Genomic DNA, 27,405 nt, shown 5'->3' with positions numbered 1-27,405 from the left:
GCACCTCGTGCCTCTTGTTGATAGAAGCATTCTTAATTTCTCTTGTTTAGAGAAGCATTCTTAATTCCATCCAGCCCGGAAAGGATGATGTGGTGGTGATCATCAGCCCTCCAAGTAGACTCGGGTGATCCCCAAGAGCACCTCTGGAAGTAAGCATCTGGTATTTAAAACCTGGAGAAATATGGTTTCCTTAAGAAGACGAACCAATGTTCCTAGAGCGCCATCAGCAGATCATTCCATTCCACGACATAAAGATATCCCCTTGCTTTGTCTCCTTTTCCTGAGCTTCTGTTGGGAAATCTGAGCCCAACAGATATCCGAGAATCAGTCAGTGAAGCCCAACAGATATCCGAGAATCAATCAGTGAAGCCCAACAGAGAGAGATCACAGCAGCCAGAGCAGTTGCCGACACCTGCTCCAGATTCCAGTACAAAATCCAATGAGAGATTTTCCCACTCTATCCTAAGAAGTTGATGTGACGACCGCTCTAGGTTGCTCACAATGTTCTGCGTTCTCACGATGTTTACAATGTGTTCTCCGTTGCCCACCTGTGTTCTCCGCTCTAGGTTGCTCACAATGTTCTCCATTGCCCACCTGCGGCACAAGAACACTCATAGGTGAATGAACTAAGGAGATGAATACTCCATACACAGCATGCCATTCATCGCGTGGACGCGTGCGTGAAATGGATTTCACCAAAAAAAAGTGCGCGTGTGTGTGTGTGTGTGACCCAGAGGGATGTTTGGAAGCAGGTTGCTTACGAGTACCTGCAGAATTAATCCTGTCTTCCAAGAAGTTTTCAAATTGCCAGCATAGGGGCGCAGAAGCCCTGTGAGAGTGAAGTTTAGTTATGGTAGCTTTGCTTCACTAAAATACGTCCACATGAGAGAGTATCACATATCTGAAAATGTCAAACGTCATGTTTATAAGGTTACAAAGTAGACTGCAACAAACTTAACGTAGAACGTAAAAAAACTCACCGTGCTGCATAAAAGGCTATGGCATTGCCTTCAGTGGAACTTTCGTGTGTCTTAATATCAAAGAGGACATGCGAGCCTCACCTGACTTCTGAGGGATCTATTAACTTCAAACACCACACAACATATTGCTTAGAGAAAGCTTGCTTCATCTGCAATAAGCACTAAACTTTTTCACAGAGCCAAAAATCAGATATTTAGCAATCCTTTCCCTTAAATTAAAGATATACTAGAGCAATAAGACGCACAAATTAATCTTGGCACCTGTATGAGGGCATAGCTCATTATCAAGGTCATTCAAATTCTCTGGCAAACCCAGCAGGTCTGCAGACAAGTTGTCACTCAAAACTGCTTTGTCTGAATGCAGCCAGTAAATCCTCATGAGGTTGACAAATAGAATATCCTCTCTTAATTCCTGAAAGACAGAATACATAAAACTCTAAACACCTGAAGGTTTGCAAGAAATTGTCAAATTGAAAGCCAGAGTTGCTTGCTTTAATAATTGGTTCGATTAAAAGTTTCCCATTGCAAACACTCACATATTTATATCCAATGCTTGCTTTATGGCCATTCAAAGCTTGAGGACAAAATCATCGTCCGTCAACTTCATATAGTGTGCAAAATAGCTTGAATCATCCAAAAGCTGTAGCACTTGGCTAAAGTCTGGAATGGACAAAGCTAAGACCTTCAATGCAAAAAAGAGAAGATGATGCTGACAGACATCAGAGATTGCCCTTTCTTGGGATCCATGTACATGACAAGTTTCACAACAGCAAGAATCTTGGCAGTGTCAATAAGGAACTTTCTAAGTAGTTTCCAATGAGCAGTTGCCTCTCTCTCTTTTGTTTGTCTATGGTTCGTGCAGGGGAGAAAAGCAAGGAAATGCCGGGGAGAAAAGCAAGGAATCACAAGGCATACATAATAGAAATATTTCCTTTTTTCAAAAAAACTATTTTGGAAAGACTTGGGAGTACCTGAAAAATATTTTGACGCACTTGGGGGTACCTGCAGAAGCAAGCCTATCTCCAAAGAGTGTTCAGAGTCCGAGCAGGAGGTAGAACTGTAGTTGTTAACAGCTTCGCCTCACTACAAAAAGCTTAACATGTATCAGACTATCACGCATATCTGAAAATGCCAAATGTCATCTTTTCAAGTATCTATAAGGTTACAACGTAAACCAAACCATAGGACATTAAAAAACTCCTCGTGCAGAAAAGGCTTCACATTACCTTTACTGTCAATTTGAAGGCAAACCACTTGAGCTGTTTTTCACATTGGTGTGCTTTGATATCAAAGATGTCACACCAGTCTCTCATCTCAGTTCTTATGAAGATCTACAAAACACCAGGCAACATGTAAGAACATGTTGCAAAGAGACATCAGAAAGCTTCTTTAAACTACAATCGGCATTCAACATGTTAACACAGCCAAATACGACAGGAGATACTTTGAGAACATAGCATTAAACCAGATATGTATATACCTTTGTAAGACTAGAATAAGTCCAATCATACAAATTTAGATTTTTTGTTGTTCTAAAGACCAAAAATCTACACACAAAATAAAAGAGAAAATGAAAGAGAAGAAAAAAGAGGTAAACAGAAACTTTTATGAAAAACAAAAGGAAGACAGCATTAAACCAGATATGTAGTTCGTCTGCCGATTTCAACAATCATCTTCAAAGATACATTCGAGCATTAGAGACTCACAAGTAAATCTTAACACTTGAAGAGAATCTATGAGGCATACCTTATCAGCACGGTTACGTAGACACCCAGTAGGTCCAAAAAATAAGCTTCCACTCAAAACTACTTTGTTCAACTGCAGCTAGTAAAGACTCCTCAAGTTGACAATTGTAAAATATTCATTTTCTGATTCCTGAAAAAGCACATTGCAGGTTTTGGAATATGTATAGTAAAGACCACCTGCCTACTTAAATCATTTAGCTCAATAAAAAGTATTTTAATTACAACTCCTCAAAATTTATAGGCTGTTCTGATTACATTATTGTTCATGCTTGCTTAACAGAATTCGAAGTTTGAGCACAAGCTCATTTTTCAACAACTTCCTCGTGTGCTGTACAGAATCTTGGAAATCGGTTTCAGCCTTTCAAAAGCTGTACTGCTTAGCTAAAAGTCTGGAAAGGACAATGCTGTGGCCAAATTTGACTTGGAAATACCTACGGTGTAAAAAAGAGCAGATGCTGGTGCCACACAAGATCACAGCTTCCAGCTTGCCTGGTCTGGGTGCTTAATTTAATATCGATGTACATGACAAGTTTCACGATGGCAGGTACCTTGGGCTTGTCATCAAGGCACTTCCTGAGTACCTTGCTGCCTCTTCATCGAAGGAAAAAGTAGCTGCCTGATTACCCTCCATGAACTCCTGAAGGGGAAAACCCCGAAGGATAGGAAGTCAGTTTAATCCACTCAAGCGACTTCTAATCCTCCCATTCTCATAAAATAAGGTTCCATAAAGAAAAAAGATGGTGCATAACCTTAGCAAGTTTTGTTTTTTACCCTCTCAGACGTCTGCTTTTTGCAATTCATTGGAAGGGACTAGGAAGAACTTTTTGGGAACAAGCACATAAACCCTCACAAAATTTGTGGCACCTTGAATTATCAGGTCCAACTTTGGCATCATCAAGCAGCATACGAATTGTGCATTCTGGTTCTGGTTGAGAAATTCCCAAGTCAAACCTTCAACTGTAAAATGTGAAGCATTATCACAAGCATAAATAAAACCAGAATCACTTAGGAGTCAAAAATCACTTCAAGTTTGAAGCAAGCAGATGTTAGAATTATTATTATAATTCAGCAGTGACCAATGTAATGTAATAAGTAGGTTAGGGGCACTTTTACCTTATTTAGAGGTTTTTCCCCCTAACCACAGTTAGTTCACTAACTACGGTTAGTGAAGGATAAGGTTTTGTCACTGAGACAAAACCTATCCCACTTCTTGTATTACTCACTTCTTCTATTGCAAGCACTACGTTCAGCTCTCTTGCTCTGACACTCTCTTTTCTAACATTTGGTATCAGAGCGAGATCCTACTCTTTGCTTCCTAGCCCGCAAGCTCCCTGCTCCCCACTCCCTGATCCCCACTCCCGCAAGCTCCCGTCCGTACTTTCCCGTCCGTACGAGTCGTACGGACTGATTCCGTACAGCAGCCCACGCTTCAGTTCTCGAGGTGCCGTACACCTTGTGCCGTACGCACTTGCAACGCTGTCAGGTATGTACAGCTGTACAAGCTCACGAAGCTCCCGTAGTCCGTACATCTGCCGTACAATCGCCGTGGAGGCAGGGGTAGAGATACAAATAAGCTGGAGGCAGGGGTAGAGATACAAATACAGCACAGTTGATTGGAGCAACCGCTCCAGGAGCTCCCGCAGTAGAGCAGAAAAGATGGGACTCTAGAGATGCACAAGCTCTTTCAGTAATTTCTCTTTCTGTCAAGAGGCTCATTATACCTCATATTCGGTCATGCAAGACAGATATGGCAGCTTGGGTAATACTTGAGAGTATGTTTGCAGCAAGGAACGATGCCAGGGTTTCCTTTCTGAAGAGAGAACTTTCCCATACACATATGAAGGAGGGAGATTCCATGAATTCTCACCTCACAAAGCTTCAGGATCTCAGGGAACAATTGCTTAACATTGAGGAAGTCATTCCGGATTCAGAGATGATCTCCACCACTCTGAACTCTCTTCCTGAGTCCTATCTCGGTTTCCACACCTCGCCTCATTTGTCATTGAAGGGGGGCATAAATCCTCTCTCCTTTCACGAATTGGTATGACTTCTGTTGCAGGAGGAACAAACACGCAAAAATATGGCAACCCGGGCTGGTGAGCATGCTATGCTCTCCAAGTTCAAGCCCAAGGTTAAAGGGCAGCATAAGCCACATGCTAATCAACCCACACATCAGCATAAAGCTGATTCTGGACAGCCTGCTTATAAGGCACAGGGTGATACAAACAAGCAGAAAAAGAAGGGCATCTGTCATTATTGCAAGAAGACAAGTCATTATATTGGAGAGTGCAAGAAGCGCAGAGCCAAAGAAAAGAAAAGGGATTCCGGTATGGCTGTATCAGATGCATCAAGTCCACATTGCCATGATGGAGGAGATGTTGCAGCCAACTTGGTTGAAGAGCACTATGCCTTTTTGACTTGCACTTTAGATTCTTTAGTGGGTAATTCAGATACTACAGCCACTAATGATGATGACCCATATGCTTTTTTAACTTGCAGTTATGATCCCTCAAAGGATGAATGCTCTTTCAGTGTTGATGAGACACTACATACTTGGTATTTTGATAGTGGTGCTTCAAAGCACATCACTTCCAAGAAAAATCTGTTTGTAACTCTGCATTCTTCACCCACCAAGAAGAAAGTCACTTGTGCAAATAATTCTTCTTATTCAGTGTGTGGAATGGGAAATATTATTCTCACATCCACTGATGGCACGGATTTCAGAATTTCAGATGTACTCTATGTGCCAGGTATAAAGAAGAATTTGCTTTCAGTGTCCTCACTCAATAGAGGAGGATTTCAAGTTGTTTTTTATGATGACAAGTGTGCAGTCAGAGACAAAGAAAATGAATATGCTTTGAGGTTGTCTGGCACTTTGTATCGGGGTCTTTTTCAGCTTGATTTATATGAAAAAAGATCCCATCTTGCATTATCAGTTAGCACTCCCACTGCTGCGATGCACAATGCGGAGTTATGGCATGCCAGGTATGGGCACATGAGCTATGGCAACTTAATGACACTTCAGAGGCATGATATGGTTGATGCATTACCTCCTTTGGAGTCGCCTCCTCCTCATGCATGTGAAGGTTGCATTCTTGGCAAAATGCATAGGCTTCCCTTCAAGAAGCATGGTGCAGTGAAAGCTACAAGAAAATTGCAGCTTATTCACAGTGATGTCTGCGGTCCCATGAGGACACATGCTTTTGGAGGTTATCTCTATTTTGTTACATTCATAGATGACTTTACCAACTATACTTAGGTCTATGGTCTCAAGGCGAAATCAGAAGTGCTTATGCATTTCAAACACTTTGTGGCTATGGTTAAAAATGAGACAGGACTCAAGGTGCAGACACTTCGCACAGATCGAGGGGGGGAGTACATGTCTCATGAATTTGAGACATTTTTGAAAGAAAAAGGCATTATGCATCAGCTTACAGTGAGGCTTACATCTCAACAGAATGGCAAAGCTGAGCGAAAGAATCGCACCGCCATGGAAATGGATAGATGCATGCTCACAAGTAAGAAGTTGCCTCACAGGTTTTGGCTGGAAGGCCTCATGTGTGCAAACTATATTTTAAATCGGGCTCCTACAAAGGCTTTGAAGACAATCACTCCCTATGAGGCATGGCATGGGAGAAAGCCTTCAGTGGACCACTTCAGAGTTTTTGGTTGTGTTGCATATACCCACGTGCCTGTGGAGTTCAGACACAAGTTGTCAGATAAGGCACTAAAATGCATTTTTGTGGGCTATAGTTCACAAAGCAAAGGCTATCGTCTCTACAATCCTGCTACATACAAGATTTTTGTCAGTAGAGATGTCATATTCTCTGAAAATTCTGCACATACAAATGCTGAATTTCAGATTCCAGCCTCTTCACATGATGTGTTTGAGGGGATGCTTCCTATAACATTTGGTTCCCCCGCTGAAAATCAGAATTTACAGCAACCTTCGCCAGCTCCACAAGTACAGATTCAGCCCCCAGCTGAATTGGTACAACCTCAGGGTGTGGATGAAGTTGTCAGGCAAGAAATTCAAGAGATACACGGAGCCAAAACAGTCCCGCATTGGTTGCTTCAAACTCTCAGGGAGAGTAGGCTTGAAGCTCCATTGCCTGGCAGAACTCATAGTGCAGTAAGGCACATGGAGGGAGCTCATTCAGTTGAATCAACTTATGCAGGTACTCTTCTTGATGAGGAGGAGCCTGAGACATTTGAAGAAGCAAAAGATAATGTGCATTGGATGAATGCCATGCACGATGAGTTGCAGTCCATTCATAAAAATCAGACTTGGGATGTTGTGGATTTGCCACCAGGTAAAAATGCCATAGGTACACGGTGGGTTTTCAAAGTCAAAAGAAAGCCAGATGGGTCCATTGATCGGTACAAGGCAAGGCTGGTTGCAAAAGGATATGCTCAGAAAAAAGGCATAGATTATGAGGAGACTTTTGCTCCTACATCCAGAATGACCACCATCAGGTCAGTTATAGCCATGGCTGCAAATTTTGAATGGAATGTTCATCAGTTGGACATTAAAACAGCTTTCCTTAATGGAGACTTGTTGGAAGAGGTTTATGTCAAACAACCTCCGAGCGTTGATATTTCAAGAAATGCACTTCAGGTATGCAAGCTGAATAAAGCTTTGTATGGGTTGAAACAAGCCCCACGTGCATGGTATGCCAAAATTGATGCCTTTCTGACCAGCAAGGGGCTGCACAATAGTCCAACTGAGAGCACCCTCTACATCAAGAAGGGATGGGGGAGATATTATGGTCATCATTCTTTATGTAGATGACATGCTGCTCACCGGATCAAATGAGGAAGTAATTGCAGATTTCAAGGCCCAATTGAAAGCTACATTTGATATGTCAGACTTGGGCTTGTTACATTTCTTTTTGGGGATCAAGTTTATTCAAGAGAAACGTGGCATTGTTATGTCTCAGTCCAAGTATGTTCAAAAGCTCTTGGACAGATTCAACATGCATGATTGCAAGCCTATGTCCACTCCCATGGAGCCGGGGCTGAAGCTTACAATGCATGATGCGGGTGAATCAATTGATGTCACACTCTATAGTCAGGCTGTTGGATGCCTCATTTATCTCTGCAATACACGACCTGATATTCAGTTTTCAGTTTCTCAGGTGAGCAGGTATATGCACAGCCCAAAGATTATGCATTGGCAGGCTGTAAAACGCATCTTCCGTTACTTGCAAGGTACAAAGTCTTTTGGCTTAATGTTTCCCAGGGGGGATGACTTGCAGATGCATGCTTACAGTGACTCAGATTGGGCTCGAGACTATGATACTAGGCAGTCCACTAGTGGGAATTGTTTCTTTCTAGAACATGCTTGCATTTCTTGGTTGAATAAGAAACAATCTACAGTGGCTACCTCCTCATGTGAAGCTGAGTACAGGGCAGCTTTCACAGCGACAGTTGAATGTGTTTGGCTGCGTCGTTTGTTTGCTGATCTTCATCTTTCATTGGAGGATCCTTCTCCGATTCTCATTGATAGTCAGAGTGCTATAGCAGTGGCAAAGAATCCTTGAGTACACTGTACAGGGCAGCTTTCACAGCGACAGTTGAATGTGTTTGGCTGCGTCGTTTGTTTGCTGATCTTCATCTTTCATTGGAGGATCCTTCTCCGATTCTCACTGATAGTCAGAGTGCTATAGCAGTGGCAAAGAATCCTGTGTTTCAAGCTCGCACGAAGCACATTGAGGTTCACTATCACTATGTCAGAGAGAAGTTGCATGCAGGAGAGATCAGTATGATCTATGTGTCAACACATGACAATGTTGTAGACATCTTCACCAAAGCACTTCCACGTGAAAAGTTTGAGGCATTTCGCAGTGCCTTGAACTTATCTCCTTTTGGTGATTGATCATTTCCTTGTACATGACATTGGCACTACAGGGAGTGTTAGAATTATTATTATAATTCAGCAGTGACCAATGTAATGTAATAAGTAGGTTAGGGGCACTTTTCCCTTATTTAGAGGTTTTTCCCCCTAACCACAGTTAGTTCACTGACTACGGTTAGTGAAGGATAAGGTTGTCACTTAGACAAAACCTATCCCACTTCTTGTATTACTCACTTCTTCTATTGCAAGCACTACGTTCAGCTCTCTTGCTCTCACACTCTCTCTTTTCTAACAGCAAAGACCTTGTCACTGCTGGTTTCCTTAGGTGTTAGAATTTAAAAGAACATAAGAGAGAAAGAAAGGAGAAGGCTAATACTTTCATGGTCATTGGTGTTGGGGTAAAGGCACATTGCCACCCCTTTATTAAAGATAGGACACCTATGACTGTCTTAAGACAGTCATAGGGTAAAACCTAATCCTAATAAAACTAATGAGTTTGTGGTGTGGCTCATCACTTCACACCCGCACACTTGAATCTTCTCTCTCTCACACTCTCTCCCTCTTGCTCTTCTTCCCCCTTCTGGCCCTTCAACTGGTATCAGAGCCTCTTCTCCCTCTACCCTTGCCTACCCACACCCCTCGACCTCTACCTAGCCTCTGCAAGGGCCAACGGGCCAGCAGGCGGCAGTGCGGGTCAGCAGGTGACAGCGCCGTACGGACGTACGTCGTCCGTACATCCGTACGGACGGGCGTCGCAGGTCTGCAGGCAGCACCGGCGGCAAGCGCGGAGGCGAGCAGGGCAGCGTGAGCACGGGCGGCGGCAAGCGGAGCAGCACGAGCAACGCAGCTGCTCACGCAGCTAGAGCTACAGCAGCAGCTGCTAGCTGCTAGCCTGCGCAGGGGCAGCCAGTGCACAGCACCAGGCCGCGCAGAGAGTCAAAGCGCGCAGTGCGCGCTCAGGTACGGACATCCGTACCTGCCGTACGGACGCAGTACAGGAGCCGTACATCCGTACGGATTTACACGACGCAGGTACAGGGAGCTGCATCAGGGAGACCGTTGAAATTTTTTTTTTTTCTCTTCTGGGATTCTGCACACGTGCGCAGGTACAGGAGGTACAGCAGGCAGAATTTTTTTTTTTGGGAAGAAATAGAAGGAGAAAGAGCTCTCTGCTCTTGATTCAGGATCATCTTTCAGTTCACAGAACTGTGTTTTCTTGAAAGTACAGCAAGTACCTTCATTTACCTCGTGCTTGAGGAGAAGAGAACCACAGTGTGTGGTTGATTGCACAGTTATCTGTTTTCGTGAAGGAAATGCCTTGATTTTGCAGAGGACTTTTATGCTTTTACTGGGCTTGAATCTCAGTTTCCGGGTGAGCAGATCATAGGGCTTTTGCCCGGCAGTTGATGCTTTGTATGCCTTGAGGCAGTGTGGTGCCAGAGAGCACACATTTGTCTCGATTTTTGCAGTGTCGAGGTGACATTTTCTTGCAGGTCACATTTCTTGTGCAACACTCAGAGAACCTCAGTTGAGCCACGCTTGGCCAGGGCGCATCGAGTTTCCTCGGTCCCTAACTGTCCATCGTTGACAGTGCTCAAAAGGTTCCTCATTGAGTGTTTGTACGTTGGGATCTGTGTATGTCATTTCTACACAGGGCAGTATAAGCATTACACTGTTGGTTGATTTTGTCAGAGAGATTTTCACATTGCATGCTACCTCAGTGTTGAGGTGTTCTTCACTTGGTTCAGGTGTCAGATCAAGGGGCTTTTGCCCAGATTTTGTTTGATAGCACTTGGGTTACCGACAGAGATCTTCAGATGCATTTTATCCCCTTGGCAGAAGGGTGATTGCTTGGGATTTATCCCATTTTCTGTTGCAGGTTTTGTGACAGGCTGAAGTGTCATTTTTTTTTGGTGTATGCCAAGTGGTTTATGCATATTAACTCAGTGCAATACCTCATCTGAGGTGGGAGAAGTGATCAGTACAGCCAGTACAGCAGTGTTTACAGCAGTGTTTTGTGTTTTGTCAGCTGATGATGCACTGTTAAAGCACTTGTGGAACAGCTGCAGCATTCTGGATTTACTGTTTATGCCTATTTGAGCACGGTACAGTGTGTCAGAAGGTACAGTGATTGCAGGGACATTTACTGTTTTGCTGCAGATTTTCCTGACAGTAAAAAACAGCACTATTGTGAGTGCTCCTGGCTCTTGATAGAGCAGGTTTTTTCTGAGAAATCAGAATTTTTATTTAGTCTTTTTTTACTTCCAGGGAGTCAGATACTTTCCTTATCTGATATGGCATCAGGGGGAAGTGAATCTTCAATTCTGAACATAAAGAAACTGGAAGGAGCACACAATTATGCATTATGGGCAGAACAGTGCTTGAATGTACTTCTGTTAAAGAAGATTTCTAAGCCCATAAGGCTGAAGGGTGTCAAGCCATCTGACATGGCAGCTGATGACTGGGAAGAGCTTGATTTGTCCGCAAGGGCAGCTATCATGCTTACTATTTCTGATACCCTTGTGGTCAATGTTCAGGCTGAAAAGACCTCTTATGGTCTATGGCACAGACTAGAAGAATTGTATGCTCAAAAGAGTTCAGCCAGTAAGGTTTATTGGTTGAAGAAGTTGGTTGATCTTTGCATGAAGGAAGGTACACTTATGACCTCACACTTGAGTGAGTTCAATGCTATCTTTACACAGCTTATTGCACAGGGACTGAACCTTGATGAGGAGTTCAAGGCTACTTTCTTGTTGTGTACCCTCCCTGAGAGTTGGGACACTTTCAAGACCACCCTGTCTAATTCGAATGTCACTCTGATGTATGCTGATGTAGAGAGCTCTCTCCTTATGGAGGAGATGAGCAGGAAGAATAATGCGAGCAGCAAGTCTTCAAATGCCTTGCAGGTACAGGATAGAGGCAGGACTCAGCAGAAGGGGAGATCTGCTAGTAAGTCCAAATCCCGCAGTCAGTCCCGTGGCAAAAAGGACATTGAATGCTTTTATTGTGGCAAGAAGGGACATGTGAAGTCTAAGTGCTTCAAGTTCATACGGGATCAGAAAGCCAAGAAGGCTGAAACAAAGGATGCAGGCAGTGGAAGCAAAGGCAAAGGCAAGGCCAAGGCAGATGACTTGGATGCAGTGAATGTTGCAACAGAGGATAGTGACAGTGACATACATGATGTTTTATGCTCTTCTGCTGTAATTGCACATACTTTGGTTATTGATGGCCATGACATGCACACCTGGCTCTTGGATTCAGGTGCTTCTTTTCATGTTACTCCTCATAGGGAGTGGTTTACTTCCTATACAGGTACTCATGGAGTTGTTCATCTTGGGAACAACTATGCATGTCAGATTGCAGGGATTGGCAGTATACAGATAGTATTCCCTGATGGACGGTCATTTATGCTTGATGGTGTTCGCCATGTGCCGCAAATCAAGAAAAGTCTGATTAGCACTGGCTTGTTGGATGACAGTGGTTAGCACACCACATTTGGGGATTCCAAATGGGTGATTACTGATGGCCAGGTTGTAGTGGCTGAGGGTTTTAAGAGTGATACCTTGTACCCTCTTTATGTTTCCAGTATGGGTAATCATGTTGTTGCCATAACCGAGCTGCCAAAGGTTTCATTGTGGCATAGCCGGTTGGGACACATGTCTGTTAAAGGAATGCAAGAACTGTCACGTTTGGGTTATCTGCCGTCTCTTTCTTTTTCAGATTTGCCTACTTGTGATCATTGCATATTTGGCAAGCATTCTGTGACTCCTCATAAGAGGAGAACTCCCCAAAATAGAGCACCGCTTGATCTAGTGCACACTGATTTGTGTGAGATGCCACAGTTATCACTAGGGGGTGCAAAATATTTTATTACTTTCATTGATGATGCCACACGCAAAGTGTGGGTCTATTTCTTGAAGCATAAGGGCGATGCCTTAGATGCTTTTAAGAAGTTTGTCGCTCAGGTTGAGAATCGGACAGGTCGTAGGCTGAAATGCCTCAGATCCGATAATGGGGGTGGGTATGTGTCACATGCTTTTGTGCAGTTTTGCGAAGCTAAGGGCATCAAACAGGAACTCACAGCCCCTCATAATGCATCTCAAAATGGTGCAAGTGAGCGGATGAATCGAACTATTCAGGAGAAGGTTCGATGTATGTTGTCTTATGCTGCATTACCCCATGGCTTTTGGGCAGAAGCCGTGCAAACAGCAGTTCACATTATTAACAGGTCGCCAAACAAGGCTTTGGAGTTGAAAGTGCCAGAGGAGGTGTGGTCTGGCAAGCCACCTTCATATAAGCACTTACGTGTATTTGGCTGCGAGTGCTTTGCTCATGTACGCAAAGAACTGCGCACCAAACTGGATCCAAAGTCTATCAGATGCATCTTTATGGGTTATGGTGACGAAGGTGAAATGGGGTACAGGTTATGGGATCCCGTTAAACGGAAGATTATACGCAGCAATGATGTCATCTTTAGAGAGGATAGTGTACACAAGGAACCCGTGCAACCTGTGGAATACAGGAGGGTTATTTATGATGATGTTGGACAGCAAAGAATGCCCATTTATATGCAGCAGCAGGCTGCTGCAGATAACCCTGTTCAAGAGGGTATACAGGCTGAAAATCAGCCAGATAATTTTGCCAATGATGCACCACTGGATATGCCAGCAGATGGGGCTGTAGAACAGCCAGATATGGTAGTACAGCCACCCGTCATGCATGACGAACAGGCTGGACAGCAGCCTAATCCGGAACATTTTGTTAGGAGGAGCACCCGTGTACAACGGCCTCCTGCCAGGTTTGTTCCAGGAGCCAATAATGTGGCTGATTTTATCATGCTGACAGATTGTGGTGAGCCTTCCAGCTTCAAGGAAGCTATGGGAAGAACAGAGAAAAAGAAGTGGGAGAAAGCCATGCAGTCAGAAATGGACTCCCTACTTCAAAATGATACATGGGACTTGGTGCAGCTACCTGCAGGCAGAAAGGTTTTGCCATGCAAGTGGGTTTACAAAGTCAAAGTGGATTCAAATGCTTTACCGAGGTATAAGGCCAGATTGGTTGCCAAGGGATTTAAGCAGGAGAAGGGCATTGACTTTGATGAGATCTTTTCCCCTGTAGTCAAGATGACTACTTTGAGAGCAGTGTTAGCTCTTGTTGCTCATGAGGACATGGATTTATGTCAGATGGATGTGAAGACAGCTTTTCTTCACGGAGATCTCCATGATGAGATCTATATGAGTCAGCCAGAGGGATATGCTGCTAAAGGGAAAGAGCAGCTTGTGTGTAAGCTCAAGAGGAGCTTGTATGGACTCAAGCAGGCGCCAAGAGAATGGTACAAGAAGTTTGATGCCTTCATGCAGTCCCAAGGGTATCATAGGTGTGAGACCGATCATTGCTTGTACACCAAACGGGCAAAGGATGGCAGTTTGATGCTACTCATTCTATATGTGGATGACATGCTTATTGCCAGTAAATCTCAGCATGAGATTAGTGCTTTGAAGAAACAACTGCATAAGTCTTTTGACATGAAAGACTTGGGTGATGCAAATCATATTCTTGGCATGCGGATTACTCGTGACAGGTCCAAGGGACTTTTGTTTCTGTCACAGAAGGAGTACATTGACAAAGTACTGCAGCGGTTTAAAATGGAGGGGGGGAAGTCTATTAGTACCCCGATGCCTCCACGTTTAAAACTCAGCAGTAAGGACAGCCCCAGATCAGATGATGATAAGGCTGAAATGGCCAAAGTTCCGTATGCATCTGCAGTTGGTTCTTTGATGTATGCCATGGTTGCCACTCGTCCGGATATTGCTTTTGCGGTGGGAGTCATCAGCAGGTATATGGCAAATCCAGGCAAGCGGCACTGGGAAGCAGTGAAAGGTGTCTTGAGGTATCTCAAGGGTACCAAAGACTTGTGCATATGCTATGGTAGGCAAGATGCATTGGTGCATGGTTTTACAGATTCAGACTATGCAGGGAATGCAGATAACCGGAAGTCTACTACCGGTTATATTTTCACATTTGCAGGAGGTGCTATATCATGGGTGTCTCGGTTGCATAAATGCGTTGCACTGTCAACTACTAAAGCTGAATATGTTGCAGCCACTGAGGCTTGCAAGGAAGCAATATGGCTTACTCGGCTGGTGGGAGATTTGGGCATTACAGGAGATATGCCAGTTTTGCATTGTGATAGTCAGAGTGCTATCATGTTGGCAAAGAATCCGGTTTTTCATCAGAAGACCAAGCACATAGAAGTGAAATATCATTTCATCAGGGAGGTACTGGAAGACAAGCGACTCGAGCTTGTGAAAGTGCACACTGATGATAATCCTGCAGATTTGCTCACTAAGAGCTTGCCTACAGAGCGGTTTGCACATTGCCGCCACATCATGGGATTAGGATGAGACCACTCTTATTATATGGTCTTGTATACAGTAACTGTATATTGCTGTAATTTTTATTCTTTTCTCCCCTTTAGGCACATTGGCCTTTAGGTGGGAGGTTGCTGGGGTAAAGGCACATTGCCACCCCTTTATTAAAGATAGGACACCTATGACTGTCTTAAGACAGTCATAGGGTAAAACCTAATCCTAATAAAACTAATGAGTTTGTGGTGTGGCTCATCACTTCACACCCGCACACTTGAGTCTTCTCTCTCTCACACTCTCTCCCTCTTGCTCTTCTTCCCCCTTCTCGCCCTTCAATTGGCCTTCATTTACTTCCAAACAATATCGATGGGATAATAACTATGGTATCCCATGAAAACCCCTAAGAATCCAAGAGCCTGCTCAGCCGGCCTCCTTTTCAGACCCTGCAAGAGCAGTGCTGTATTGTTACCACTCATATTCCCTACAATCCCACGTTAAATGATTCCATCAGTGGATACTTACATCCTGACAATGACAATGAGTGCCATTTGGCTATGTGAGCTGCTCAATTTTTGGATGCTCATGGACAAGATCACCAACTACAGAGAATATTAGAAAATATTCATCTATAAGAAAATTTAAAAAAAGACTAAGATATTCATCCCAAGCAGATGATTCATGAAAGGCAATGATTGTACTTTGTTATTCTTTCTTGCGCATAATGCTTTACAGATTCGATAGCACAGTTATAGCACAACAAAAACATATTCACCTATCAACTCGATCATGAGATTACAGAAGCATTCGGTGAACAGATCCAATGATGGTACATTGTCATCAGCTTCATAATGGTTCTAATACAGTTTTTCAAAATGGCTTGGTGCTACAATGTCAACACAGCTTAGAAGCATTAGAAGACAAATTTTTTGAAAGAAACTAATGACATCACCAGGGATACCGGTACATAGAGCAAAGGCAAAAGACACCAAGGAGACACATAAAAGGGAGAAGATACATGGATAAAGGCAGATAGAGGGCTTGGACAGTTCACCCCTCACGGCATCCCACTGGTTGTTGTAGGTCGGCTGGACGACACCTCTATTTCCTTGTTCGCCGTTTTGGGGGACGGCCGACTCAGGAGAGAGGGTGCGCTCATCGATCCCCTTCTCTCGTGGCAGAGGGTTCGTGTCGTAGGCCTTGTGGGGAAGGTTTGGCGTATCGATCCTAGTGTAGAGCAGGATCAGCTGCAGTTATGGCGCCTCTGGCTTTGGGAGGGGCGGGCCCTTTCAGAGCTTAACTGGGACCCAGGAGAGTGGAGATGGCCAGAGGTTGTGGCAGACCAGGGGCCGACCCCTTTCTTCGCTTACAGCACGAAACTGGGTAGGAGCATTCTCGGGAGGATGCAGAGCAAACTGCCCACCCAGCGGCCCAGTTGGTATGCTCAGGGTATTTCCAAGCTATTTCTGCACGCCTTCTGGAAGGCCTTGTGGGAGAGCTAGCGGCCGCGGAAGATTTCCTACTTCCTTTGGCTACTCGCCCACAAGGGTCTTCCAGTGGGGAGCTGGTTGCGGCAGATTGGTCAGGAAGGACTCTGTCAGTTTTGTCATGAGGACGAGGAGTCACCAAAGCACTGCCTTTGGAGCTGCACTCGCGCCCAGGACGTGTGGAGGAGAGCCTTCGGGATCCTTACTCGTGCAACACCGGAGTTAGGTTTGATCACTTGGGGTGCGTTCTGCTGGTGCAGCACCACACCTAGCTATTACCAGTTGTTCGTGGCAGGACCGCAGGACCCTATGTTCCTTATCACACAGGGGACTTGGGGGCCGCTTGAGGGCATCCCGCAGCATTTGGCAGAGGTGGACACAGGATCTCAGGTGAGGCAGCCAGTCTGGGAGATTATTAGCAGCATCGTCGGATGGCACATTTGGACCTCGCGCTGCGCGCAAATCCTCAGAGGTACCTCTCTTTCGTCTGCCCAGGTCATGGCCGACATCTGGTGCGAGATTATCCACACGCTCAGAGGCCAGTGGGACCAAATCCAGGGGGACTCCCGGGCTGGCCAGGAGAAGCGGAGACGTTTCCTCTGAGATTGGGATACGCAGGGCCTCTTCTTCGAGCATACATCTCAGGGTCTTCAGTGGCGCTACTCACCGCCTCTCTGGCTGTTTATTCACACCCACCTGATCCCACCGTGAGAGAGAGCTTTTTGTTTCCTCTTAGGGCTGCGTCCGATTTGTGAACGCAGCCCTGTCAGCTGCAAAACTGACCCCTTGTATCTTGTTTCTCGAAGTAATATAATCAGCACTGTTTTTTCGGCCAAAAAAAAAAAAAAAAAGGCAGATAGAGGGACTATAGCCAAATACATTTTAAAAACAAATGTGCAATGAAAGCAAGATCAAGGACCTATAAAACCACACAGAAATATAAAGCACTATATGGATGATCACCATACATCACTGATTAGATAAATAAAAAAAGAATCTAACCCTGTAATGCATAAAACACAGCACCATACATAATAAAAACAATTGACATGAAAGCAGGATCAAGGACCTTTACAAATAGCACAGAAATATAAGGCAATATCTACATCATCACCATCCATCACTGATGAAATAAAACAAGAACCTAACACTGTAAGTATTTTACGCATCATCTCCTCAGCGTTGTTATCTTCTCGTGTGAATTTCTTTCAATGACTCCAGCCAAGGACCGTTTTTTTAAAACTCTTCTCACTTTGATTCGTTGGACAGTCCCCGGGAGTCTTCTAACCCTGTAAGTATTTTACGCATCATCTCCTCAGCCTTGTTATCTTCTCGTGTGAATTTCTTTCAATGACTCCAGCCAAGGACCGTCTTTTTAAAACTCTTCTCACTTCGATTCGTTCGACAGTCCCAAGGAGTCTTCTCAAGCGGCCTCTATCAGGTGGACTAGCTTCCTCACGGATTGCAGTGGTTTTCCTTTTTTCACACAGTCCATCATAGGTTTGAACTGGCATTTTTAGCCTCAAATTTAGTGTTTTACTAGCTCTTCTTAATGAATCAGGTTATTGTTAGAATTATAGATATAATTCAGCAGTGACCAATGTAATATAATAAGCTAGTTAGGGGCACTTTTCCCTCTTTAAGAGGTTTTTCCCCCTAACCGCAGTTAGTTCACTAACTATGGTTAGTGACTACTAAGGTTTTGTCACTAGGACAAAACCTTATCTTTCTCACTTTGAGTTGAACTCACGTACTCTATTCTATTGCAACTACGTCTTCAGCTTCCAAGCTTCCTGCTCTCTCAATCTCTCTTGCTCTCACTCACTCCCTTTTCCTTCATTTGGTATCAGAGCGGGTTCAAGAGCCTCTGGCTCCCTGCTCCCTCAACGTACTCCCCCTGCTCCAACTTGTCCGTACAGTCCGTACGACTGTACGGAATTCACCGTCTGCCTCCGTACGTGTCGCCGTCTGCCTCCGTACAGTGTTCTGCCTCCGTACAGCATTCTGCCTCCGTACATCGTCGCCAGACTGTACGGTTTACCGTACAGTCCCGTATAGTACCTGCTCGCCGTACTGTACCTGCTAGCCGTACCAGCCGTACAATATCTGCTCGCCGTACCTGCGCAGGAATCCGTACATTTCTACCGTACAGCGCCGTACATCGCCGTACTTGCGCAGGAGCACCTGGACAACCTTGCCGTACTGCCCGTACAAACTGTACCGTACAGTCCGTACTGTACCGTACCACTTGTACCCTTCCTAGTTTTGCGTGCACTTCTGTACTTTCAGACCTGTGCTTGCAGATCTACACCGGTTGCCTTCAGCCACAGGTGTTCTTGGGCAGGCTCATCTTGCAGAAAACCATAGTTTGGTGCAGCTGTCTTGGAGTACATTTGGGGCATTTTGTATATTGCAGACATTGCAATCATTGTGCAAGTTTGGAGCTACATCTGGAGCAAAATTGCAGATCTAGTCTGAAATTTGGGGCTTTTGTTTAAAAATTGCAGATTTGGGGCTTTTAGTAATTTTGCCCCTTTTTGGCTGCAATTTCTAGCCACAAATTGGGGCTTTTGTGTTGAGAGAGCATTTTTTGGAGTATTCAGTACATACTGCCTTTCTTGGAGTGTTTGGAACACTTTTGGCAGATTTTGGAGAGTGTTTGATGCTTGGACAGATTTCTGACAGCTCAAGTACAGAAATCTAAGTTGCATATACAGCCCGTGCTTGGCTGTGTTTTTGGGAGTTGTGCATTTTATTCCCTGTAAGGGAATTCAGCTTTGTATCTGCTTCAATCTCTTTCTCAGATATGGCCCATCAAAATCAGAATGAGTTCCAGTTCGGTGGTCTTTCACAGGAAGACAAGTTGGATGGTACCAACTACTCCCTCTGGAGTTTCATGGTACGTAATATTCTGATTTCTCGCAATTTATGGGATTATGTCAATGGGGATGAAATCCGACCAGCAGATATTGCACCTGCTACCCCTCCTCAGCAAGGAGGTGGAAGAGGTCGTGCACAGGGTGCAGCTGCAGGACAAGTTGTTGGTGCAGCTACAGTCAATACTCCAGAGCAGAAGAGATGGGATTCACGGGATGCCTTAGCCTTGTCATGCATCTCTCTTTCAGTGAAAAGATCAATCATTCCGCATATCCGGTCGTGTAAGACCTCCAGGGCAGCGTGGGATATTTTGGAAAGCATGTATGCAGCACGGAATGATGCCAGGGTATCTTTCTTAAAAAGAGAGTTGAGCAATACACATATGGAGGAGGGTGACTCCATGTCAGTCCACCTCACAAAGCTACAGGATCTCAGAGAGCAATTGTTAAACATAGATGAAATTATTCCTGATTCAGAGATGATTACAACCACTCTGAATTCTCTTCCTGAGTCTTATCTCAGCTTTCACACTTCGCTGAATTTATCATTGAGGGGGGGTGCAAATCCTCTCACTTTTCATGAGTTGATAGGACTTCTGCTTCAGGAAGAGCAGACCAGGAAAAATTTGGCTTCACGTGCAGGTGAACAAGCCATGCTCTCAAAATTTAAATCAAAAACAAAGGGACAGGCAAAGACAGCAGCAAATCAGCCTTCCAGTGGGTCAGGACAGCCTTCACAAAACGCTAAAAGTGATGCAAGTAAGCCCAAAAAGAAGGGTTTTTGTCACTACTGCAAAAAGCCAGGTCATCACATAGCAGAATGCAGGAAAAGGATTGCAAAAGAAAAGAAAAACAGCTCAGGAATGGCTGTTTCAGATTCAGCCCCTTGTGCATCTGACAGTGGGGATGCTACAGCCAACTTTGTTGGTCAAGATTATGCCTTTTTATCTTGCATTTCAGATTCAAGGTTGGCTGTTCCAGATGCTCGGGACAGTACAGCCTCTTGCAGTGATGATACATATGCATTTTTGACTTGCAGCTTTGACTCTTCTACAGATGCATCTGCTTTCAGTGTTAATGAAACACTGAACACATGGTATTTTGACAGCGGTGCATCCAAGCACATCACTTCTAGGAAGTGTCTTTTTACTTCCTTGCATCCACCTCCTGTTGGTAAGAAAGTCACTTGTGCCAACAACTCCTCATATTCAGTACGTGGCACAGGAGAGGTTGAGCTCACTGCAATTGATGGCTCAATTTTCAGACTTTCAGATGTCTTATATGTGCCTGGCATAACCAAAAATCTTCTTTCAGTGTCCACTCTTAACAGAGGGGGATTTCAGGTCATCTTTGAGGATGACAAATGTGCTGTCCGAGACAGGGAAGCTAACTATGCCTTAAGGTTATCTGGTACTTTGCTGCGTGGGCTTTTTCAGCTTGATATTTTTGAGAAAAGTGCAGCCCATGCTCTGGCAGTTTCTACCCCTACAGCTGCCATGCAAAATGCAGAATTATGGCATGCCAGATATGGCCACATGCATTACAACAGCTTAATGACACTTCAGAAATTTTCAATGGTTGATGCATTGCCACCTCTTGAGATACCTCCTCCACATGCCTGTGAAGGGTGCATTTTAGGTAAGATGCATAGATTCCCCTTCAAGAAGGATGGTTCAGTTAAAGCTGTTCGCAAATTACAGCTTATACACAGTGATGTCTGTGGTCCCATGAGGACTCCGTCATTGGGTGGTCATCTCTACTTTGTCACATTTATTGATGACTACTCCAATTTTACTTGGGTTTATGGGCTGAAAAAGAAATCTGAAGTGTTCACGGTGTTTAAACACTTTTCAGCCATGGTTGAAAATGAAACCGGACTCAAGATACAGACATTACGCACGGATAGAGGTGGGGAATACCTATCCGCAGAATTTGATGCTTTTCTCAAGCAAAAGGGTATTGTGCATCAGCTCACAGTCAGGCTGACCCCTCAGCAAAATGGCAAAGCTGAGAGGAAAAATAGAACCCTCATGGAGATGGACAGATGTATGCTAAAAAGCAAACACATGCCTCATAAATTCTGGCTAGAGGGTTTGATGTGTGCCAATTACATTTTGAACAGGGCTCCCACTAAGGCTTTAAAAACAAAAACTCCTTTTGAGGTCTGGAATGACAGGAAGCCTTCAGTGGATCACTTCCGAGTCTTTGGATGCCTTGCCTATGCACATGTGCCAGTTGAATTTAGGCACAAATTGTCAGATAAAGCCATTAAATGCATATTTGTTGGATACAGTGCAGAAAGCAAGGGGTATCGTCTCTACAATCCTGCTACACGCAAAATCATTGTAAGTAGAGATGTGATATTTTCTGAAAATTCAGCTCACACTCAGGCTGAATTTCAAATGCCTTCATCTTCAGAGGATGTCTTTCAAGGGTTGCTACCCATTGCTTTGGGTTCCTCTGCTGATTTTTCTGATCCAAATCAGAATTTACAGCAACCTTTAAATGCTTCAGTTCTGCCACAGGATGTCTTGCCTCCTCCACAGGCAGTGGAACAAGTGGTGCAGCAAGAAATTGCAGACATACATGCAGCAAAAACAGTCCCAAACTGGCTGTTACAGACTCTCAGGGAGAGTAAACTTGATGCTCCGTTACCTGGCAGGACTCGCAGTGCAGCAAGGCACATGGAAGGTGCTAATTCAGTTGAATCAGCATATGCAGGTACTCTCCTTGATGAGGAGGAGCCTGCCACATTTGAAGAGGCAAAAGGTAATGTGCATTGGATGAATGCCATGCACGATGAGTTGCAGTCCATTGCTAAAAATCAGACTTGGGATGTTGTGGACTTGCCACAGGGTAAACATGCCATTGGCACACGATGGGTATTTAAAGTCAAACGGAAGCCAGATGGCTCCATTGACAGATATAAAGCCAGGCTGGTTGCTAAGGGCTATGCTCAGAAAAAGGGCATAGATTATGAGGAGACATTCGCTCCTACATCCCGGATGACCACCATCCGATCAGTAATTGCAATGGCTGCACATTTTGAGTGGAATGTTCATCAGTTGGACATAAAAACAGCCTTCTTAAATGGGGACTTGCTGGAAGAGGTGTATGTCAAACCACCTCCGGGCTTTGAAATTACAGCAAATGCACTTCAAGTATGCAAACTCAATAAAGCTTTATATGGGCTGAAACAGGCCCCTCGTGCATGGTATGCTAAGATACATGCCTTTTTGACCAGCAAGGGGCTGCACAATAGTCCTCCTGAGAGCACCCTCTACATCAAGATGGATGGGGGGGAAATATTAGTCATCCTTCTTTATGTCGATGACTTACTGCTCACAGGGTCCAATGAAGAAAAAATTGCAGAATTCAAAGCTGATTTGCAGACCAACTTTGACATGTCAGATTTGGGGCTGCTTCACTTTTATTTGGGGATCCAGTTCTCTCATGAGAGACGTGGCACTGTTATGTCTCAGTCCAAGTATGTACAGAAACTCTTGGACAGATTTAACATGCAAGAGTGTAAGCCCATAGCCACTCCTATGGAGCCGGGGCTGAAACTCACAATGCATGATGCAGGAGAATCAGTTGATGCCACACTTTACAGTCAAGCTGTTGGATGCCTCATATATCTCTGCAACACTAGACCTGATATTCAATTTGCAGTATCTCAGGTGAGCAGGTACATGCACAGCCCAAAAACTATGCATTGGCAGGCAGTTAAGCGCATCTTCCGTTATTTGTAGGGCACAAAGTCTTTTGGCTTACTATTTCCCAGGGGGGGTGACTTGCAAATGCATGCCTACAGTGATTCAGATTGGGCTGGTGATTATGACACTAGGCAGTCCACTAGTGGCAATTGTTTCTTTTTGGGTAAATCTTGCATTTCATGGCTGAGCAAGAAACAATCTACAGTGGCTACCTCATCATGTGAAGCTGAGTACAGGGCAGCTTTCACAGCAACAGTTGAATGTGTCTGGCTGAGACGTTTATTTGCTGATCTTCATCTGTCTTTGGAGGGTCCTTCTCCAATTCTCACTGATAGTCAGAGTGCCATTGCAGTGGCAAAGAATCCAGTGTTTCATGCTCGCACGAAGCACATTGAGGTTCACTATCACTACGTCAGAGAGAAGTTGCATGCAGGAGAGATCAGTATGATCTTTGTGTCCACACATGACAACGTTGCAGATATTTTCACCAAAGCACTACCACGTGAAAAGTTTGAGGCATTTCGCAGTGCCCTGAACTTATATCCGTTTGGTGATTGATCAGCCTTGTACATGACATTGGCACTGCAGGGGGGTGTTAGAATTATAGATATAATTCAGCAGTGACCAATGTAATATAATAAGCTAGTTAGGGGCACTTTTCCCTCTTTAAGAGGTTTTTCCCCCTAACCGCAGAGTACTGCTTTTTTCATACTCAGTAGAAGTTTTTCATTGAACAAAGCTTTTTTCATGTACCCTACATGGCAGCTTCAACTAACCTTCTTTTGCAAGGACTTGGGAGTACCTGAGAATATTTGGAAGCACTTGGGGATACTTGCAGAAGCACGCCTATCTTCTGAAACGTGTTCAGGGAGTAGAACCCTAGTTGTTGACAGATTTTCCAATAAAATAAGCTCTGCAAATATGAGAGCATCACACGTCTGAAAATGCCAAATGTCATGTTTTCAAGTATCTATGAGGTTACACTGCAAGCTTAACAATAGAACGTAAAAAAACTTGCTTATCTGACAAAAAAAGCTTTGTTTTTTTTTTTCAATTAAAAACTTCTACTGAGTATGAAAAAAGCAGTACTCTGGCAGAAGTACCTCATGCATAGCATGAAAATCAAAACACCCTAAGTGGTGAACAAACTGACTCATTAAGAAGAGCTAGTAAAACACTAAATTTGAGGCTAAAAATGCCAGTTCAAACCTATGATGGACTGTGAAAAAAGGAAAACCACTGCAATCCGTGAGGAAGATAGTCCACCTGATAGAGGCCGCCTGAAAAGACTCCGTGGGACTGTCTAACGAATCGAAGTGAGAAGAGTTTTAAAAAGACGGTCCTTGGCTGGAGTCATTGAAAGAAATTCACACGAGAAGATAACAAGGCTGAGGAGATGATGCATAAAATACTTACAGGGTTAGAAGACTCCCGGGGATTGTCCAACGAATCAATGTGAGAAGAGTTCTAAAAAAACGGTCCTTGGCTAGAGTCATTGAAAGAAATTCACATGAGAAGATAACAAGGCTGAGGAGATGATGCGTAAAATACTTACAGGGTTAGGTTCTTGTTTTATTTCATCAGTGATGTTGCTTGGTGTTCATAGATCTTTCTCAGAACTCAAATGAGAGGCTGCTGTGACATCTTTGATATCAAAGAACATCAATGTGATGAAACAGCTGAAGTGTTTTGCGTTCAAATTTACAGTGAAGGTAACGTGTACCCTACATGGCAGCTTCAACTAACCTTCTTTTGCAAGGACTTGGGAGTACCTGAGGATATTCGGAAGCACTTGGGGATACTTGCAGAAGCACGCCTATCTTCTGAAACGTGTTCAAAGGACGAGCAGGGGGTAGAACCCTAGTTGTTGACAGATTTCCCAATAAAATAAGCTCTGCAGATATGAGGGTACCACGCGTCTGAAAATGCCAAATATCATGTTTTCAAGTATCTATGAGGTTACACTGCAAGCTTAACAATAGAACGTTAAAAAACTTGCTTATCTGACATTACCTTCACTGTAAATTTGAACACAAAACACTTCAGCTGTTTCATCACATTGATGTGCTTTGATATCAAAGATGTCACAGTAGCCTCTCATTTGAGTTCTGAGAAAGATCTATGAACACCAAGCAACATCACTGATGAAATAAAACAAGAACCTAACCCTGTAAGTATTTTACGCATCATCTCCTCAGCCTTGTTATCTTCTCATGTGAATTTCTTTCAATGACTCCAGCCAAGGACCGTTTTTTTAGAACTCTTCTCACTTTGATTCGTTGGACAGTCCCCGGGAGTCTTCTAACCCTGTAAGTATTTTACGCATCATCTCCTCAGCCTTGTTATCTTCTCGTGTGAATTTCTTTCAATGACTCCAGCCAAGGACCATCTTTTTAAAACTCTTCTCACTTTGATTGGTTGGAAAGTCCCCGGGAGTCTTCTCAGGCGGCCTCTATCAGGTGGACTATCTTCCTCACGGATTGCAGTGGTTTTCCTTTTTACACACAGTCCATCGTAGGTTTGAACTGGCATTTTTAGCCTCAAATTAAGTGTTTTACTAGCTCTTCTTAATGACTCAGGTTATTGACCACTTAGGGTGTTTTAATTTTCATGCTATGCATGAGGTACTTCTGCCAGAGTATTGCTTTTTGCATATTCAATAAAAGTTTTTCATTGAAAATAAAAAACAAAGCTTTTTTCATGTACCCTACATGGCAGCTTCACTAGCCTTCTTTTGCAAGGACTTGGAAGTACCTGAGAATATTTGGAGGCACTTGGGGATACTTGCAGAAGCACGCCTATCCTCTGAAACGTGTTCAAAGGACGAGCAGGGGGTAGAACCCTAGTTGTTGACAGATTTCCCAATAAAATAAGCTCTGCAGATATGAGAGTATCACACATCTGAAAAATGCCAAATGTCATGTTTTCAAATATCTATAAGGTAACACTGCAAGCTTAACAATAGAACGTAAAAAAACTTGCTTATCTGACATTACCTTCACTGTAATTTGAACGCAAAACAGTTCAACTGTTTCATCACATTGATGTGCTTTGCTATCAGACATGTCACAGCAGCCTCTCATTTGAGTTCTGAGAAAGATCTATGAACACCAAGCAACATCACTGATGAAATAAAACAAGAACCTAACCCTGTAAGTATTTTACGCATCATCATCTTGTCGTGTGAATTTCTTTCAATGACTCCAGCCAAGGACCGTTTTTTTAGAACTCTTCTCACTTTGATTCGTTGTACAATCCCCGGGAGTCTTCTAACCCTGTACGTATTTTACGCATCATCTCCTCAGCCTTGTTATCTTCTCGTGTGAATTTCTTTCAATGACTCCAGCCAAGGACCGTCTTTTTAAAACTCTTCTCACTTTGATTGGTTGGACAGTCCCCGGGAGTCTTCTCAGGCAGCCTCTATCAGGTGGACTATCTTCCTCACGGATTGCAGTGGTTTTCCTTTTTACACACAAGCCATCATAGGTTTGAACTGGTATTTTTAGCCTCAAATTAGTGTTTTACTAGCTCTTCTTAATGAGTCAGGTTATTCACAACTTAGGGTGTTTTAATTTTCATGCTATGAATGAGGTACTTCTGCCAGAGTATTGCTTTTTTCATACTCAAGAGAAGTTTTTCATTGAAAAAAAAAAACAAAGCTTTTTTCATGTCCCCTACATGGCAGCTTCAAATAGCCTTCTTTTGCAAGGACTTAGGAGTACCTGAGAATATTTGGAGGCACTTGGGGATACTTGCAAGCACGCCTATCTTCTGAAACGTGTTCAAAGGACGAGCAGGGGGTAGAACCCTAGTTGTTGACAGAAATCCCAATAAAATAAGCTCTGCAGATATGAGAGTATCACATGTCTGAAAATACCAAATGTCATGTTTTCAAGTATCTATAAGGTTACACTGCAAGCTTAACAATAGAACGTAAAAAAACTTGCTTATCTGACATTACCTTTCACTGTAAATTTGAACGCAAAACACTTCAGCTGTTTCATCACATTGATGTGCGTTGATATCAAAGAAGTCACAGCAGTCTCTCATTTGAGTTCTGAGAAAGATCTATGAACACCAAGCAACATCACTGATGAAATAAAACAAGAACCTAACCCTGTAAGTATTTTACGCATCATCATCTTGTCGTGTGAATTTCTTTCAATGACTCCAGCCAAGGACTGTTTTTTTAAACTCTTCTCACATTGACTCGTTGGACAGTCCCCGGGAGTCTTCTAACCCTATAAGTATTTTACGCATCATCTCGTCAGCCTTGTTATCTTCTCGTGTGAATTTCTTTCAATGACTCCAGCCAAGGACCATCTTTTTAAAACTCTTCTCACTTTGATTCGTTGGACAGTCCCCGAGAGTCTTCTCAG

The 27,405-nt window shown here is 43.7% G+C and overlaps 1 protein-coding gene and 1 long non-coding RNA gene across 12 annotated transcripts; both read right to left on the bottom strand.

Annotated features, from left to right (window-relative positions):
• On the bottom strand, nucleotides 1-23,993 carry LOC147887960 (uncharacterized). Of its 11 annotated transcripts, XR_015543117.1 has the most exons (10): nucleotides 23,829-23,884; nucleotides 2,727-2,855; nucleotides 2,461-2,527; nucleotides 2,207-2,311; nucleotides 1,952-2,063; nucleotides 1,517-1,662; nucleotides 1,242-1,392; nucleotides 981-1,084; nucleotides 768-901; nucleotides 1-594 (listed from the first exon to the last, which is right to left on the bottom strand). XR_015543117.1 is itself a non-coding variant. In XM_087393550.1 (6 exons), exons 1-5 carry the CDS (start codon nucleotides 23,982-23,984, stop codon nucleotides 572-574), a joined length of 408 nt encoding a protein of 135 aa, XP_087249676.1. In that variant the 5' UTR covers nucleotides 23,985-23,993; the 3' UTR covers nucleotides 1-412; nucleotides 549-571. The 11 variants fall into 11 exon arrangements, 3 of the variants coding, with proteins under 3 accessions (XP_087249676.1, XP_087249675.1, XP_087249677.1); XR_015543119.1 differs by lacking the exons at nucleotides 1,517-1,662; nucleotides 1,952-2,063; nucleotides 2,207-2,311; nucleotides 2,461-2,527; nucleotides 2,727-2,855 and adding exons at nucleotides 15,473-15,549; nucleotides 15,723-15,833 and having other exon boundaries at nucleotides 23,829-23,919; XR_015543112.1 differs by lacking the exons at nucleotides 1,517-1,662; nucleotides 1,952-2,063; nucleotides 2,207-2,311; nucleotides 2,461-2,527; nucleotides 2,727-2,855 and having other exon boundaries at nucleotides 1-300; nucleotides 413-594; nucleotides 768-829; nucleotides 1,062-1,077; nucleotides 23,829-23,993.
• A 95-nt stretch (nucleotides 23,994-24,088) lies between these two features.
• LOC147887959 (uncharacterized) lies at nucleotides 24,089-26,529 on the bottom strand. Its single transcript, XR_015543120.1, has 5 exons — nucleotides 26,023-26,529; nucleotides 25,781-25,902; nucleotides 25,040-25,520; nucleotides 24,799-24,920; nucleotides 24,089-24,292 (listed from the first exon to the last, which is right to left on the bottom strand). It is a non-coding gene; the product is annotated as an uncharacterized LOC147887959 (long non-coding RNA).
• Between the last annotated feature and the right edge of the window lie 876 nt (nucleotides 26,530-27,405).

This window comes from Dipteris shenzhenensis, chromosome 22 (assembly GCF_047967505.1).
Source record: "Dipteris shenzhenensis isolate YYH24624 ecotype China chromosome 22, Dip_SZ_1.0, whole genome shotgun sequence".
Classification (NCBI taxonomy): Eukaryota; Viridiplantae; Streptophyta; class Polypodiopsida; order Gleicheniales; family Dipteridaceae; genus Dipteris; species Dipteris shenzhenensis.
Note: the sequence above shows the minus strand (reverse complement) of the source record. Positions and strands in the feature narration are given on the sequence as shown.

Coding starts and splice junctions, on each gene's coding strand:
- LOC147887960 (XM_087393549.1), bottom strand. CDS start 23,984: ATGACATTTGGCATTTTCAGACGTGTGATGCTCTCATATTTGCAGAGC. Junction 1,393..23,828: donor GTGCTTCCAAATATTCTCAG/GTACTCCCAAGT, acceptor TCTGTCTTTCAG/GAATTAAGAGAGGATATTCT. Junction 595..767: donor AGACAGGATTAATTCTGCAG/GTACTCGTAAGC, acceptor CTTGTGCCGCAG/GTGGGCAATGGAGAACATTG.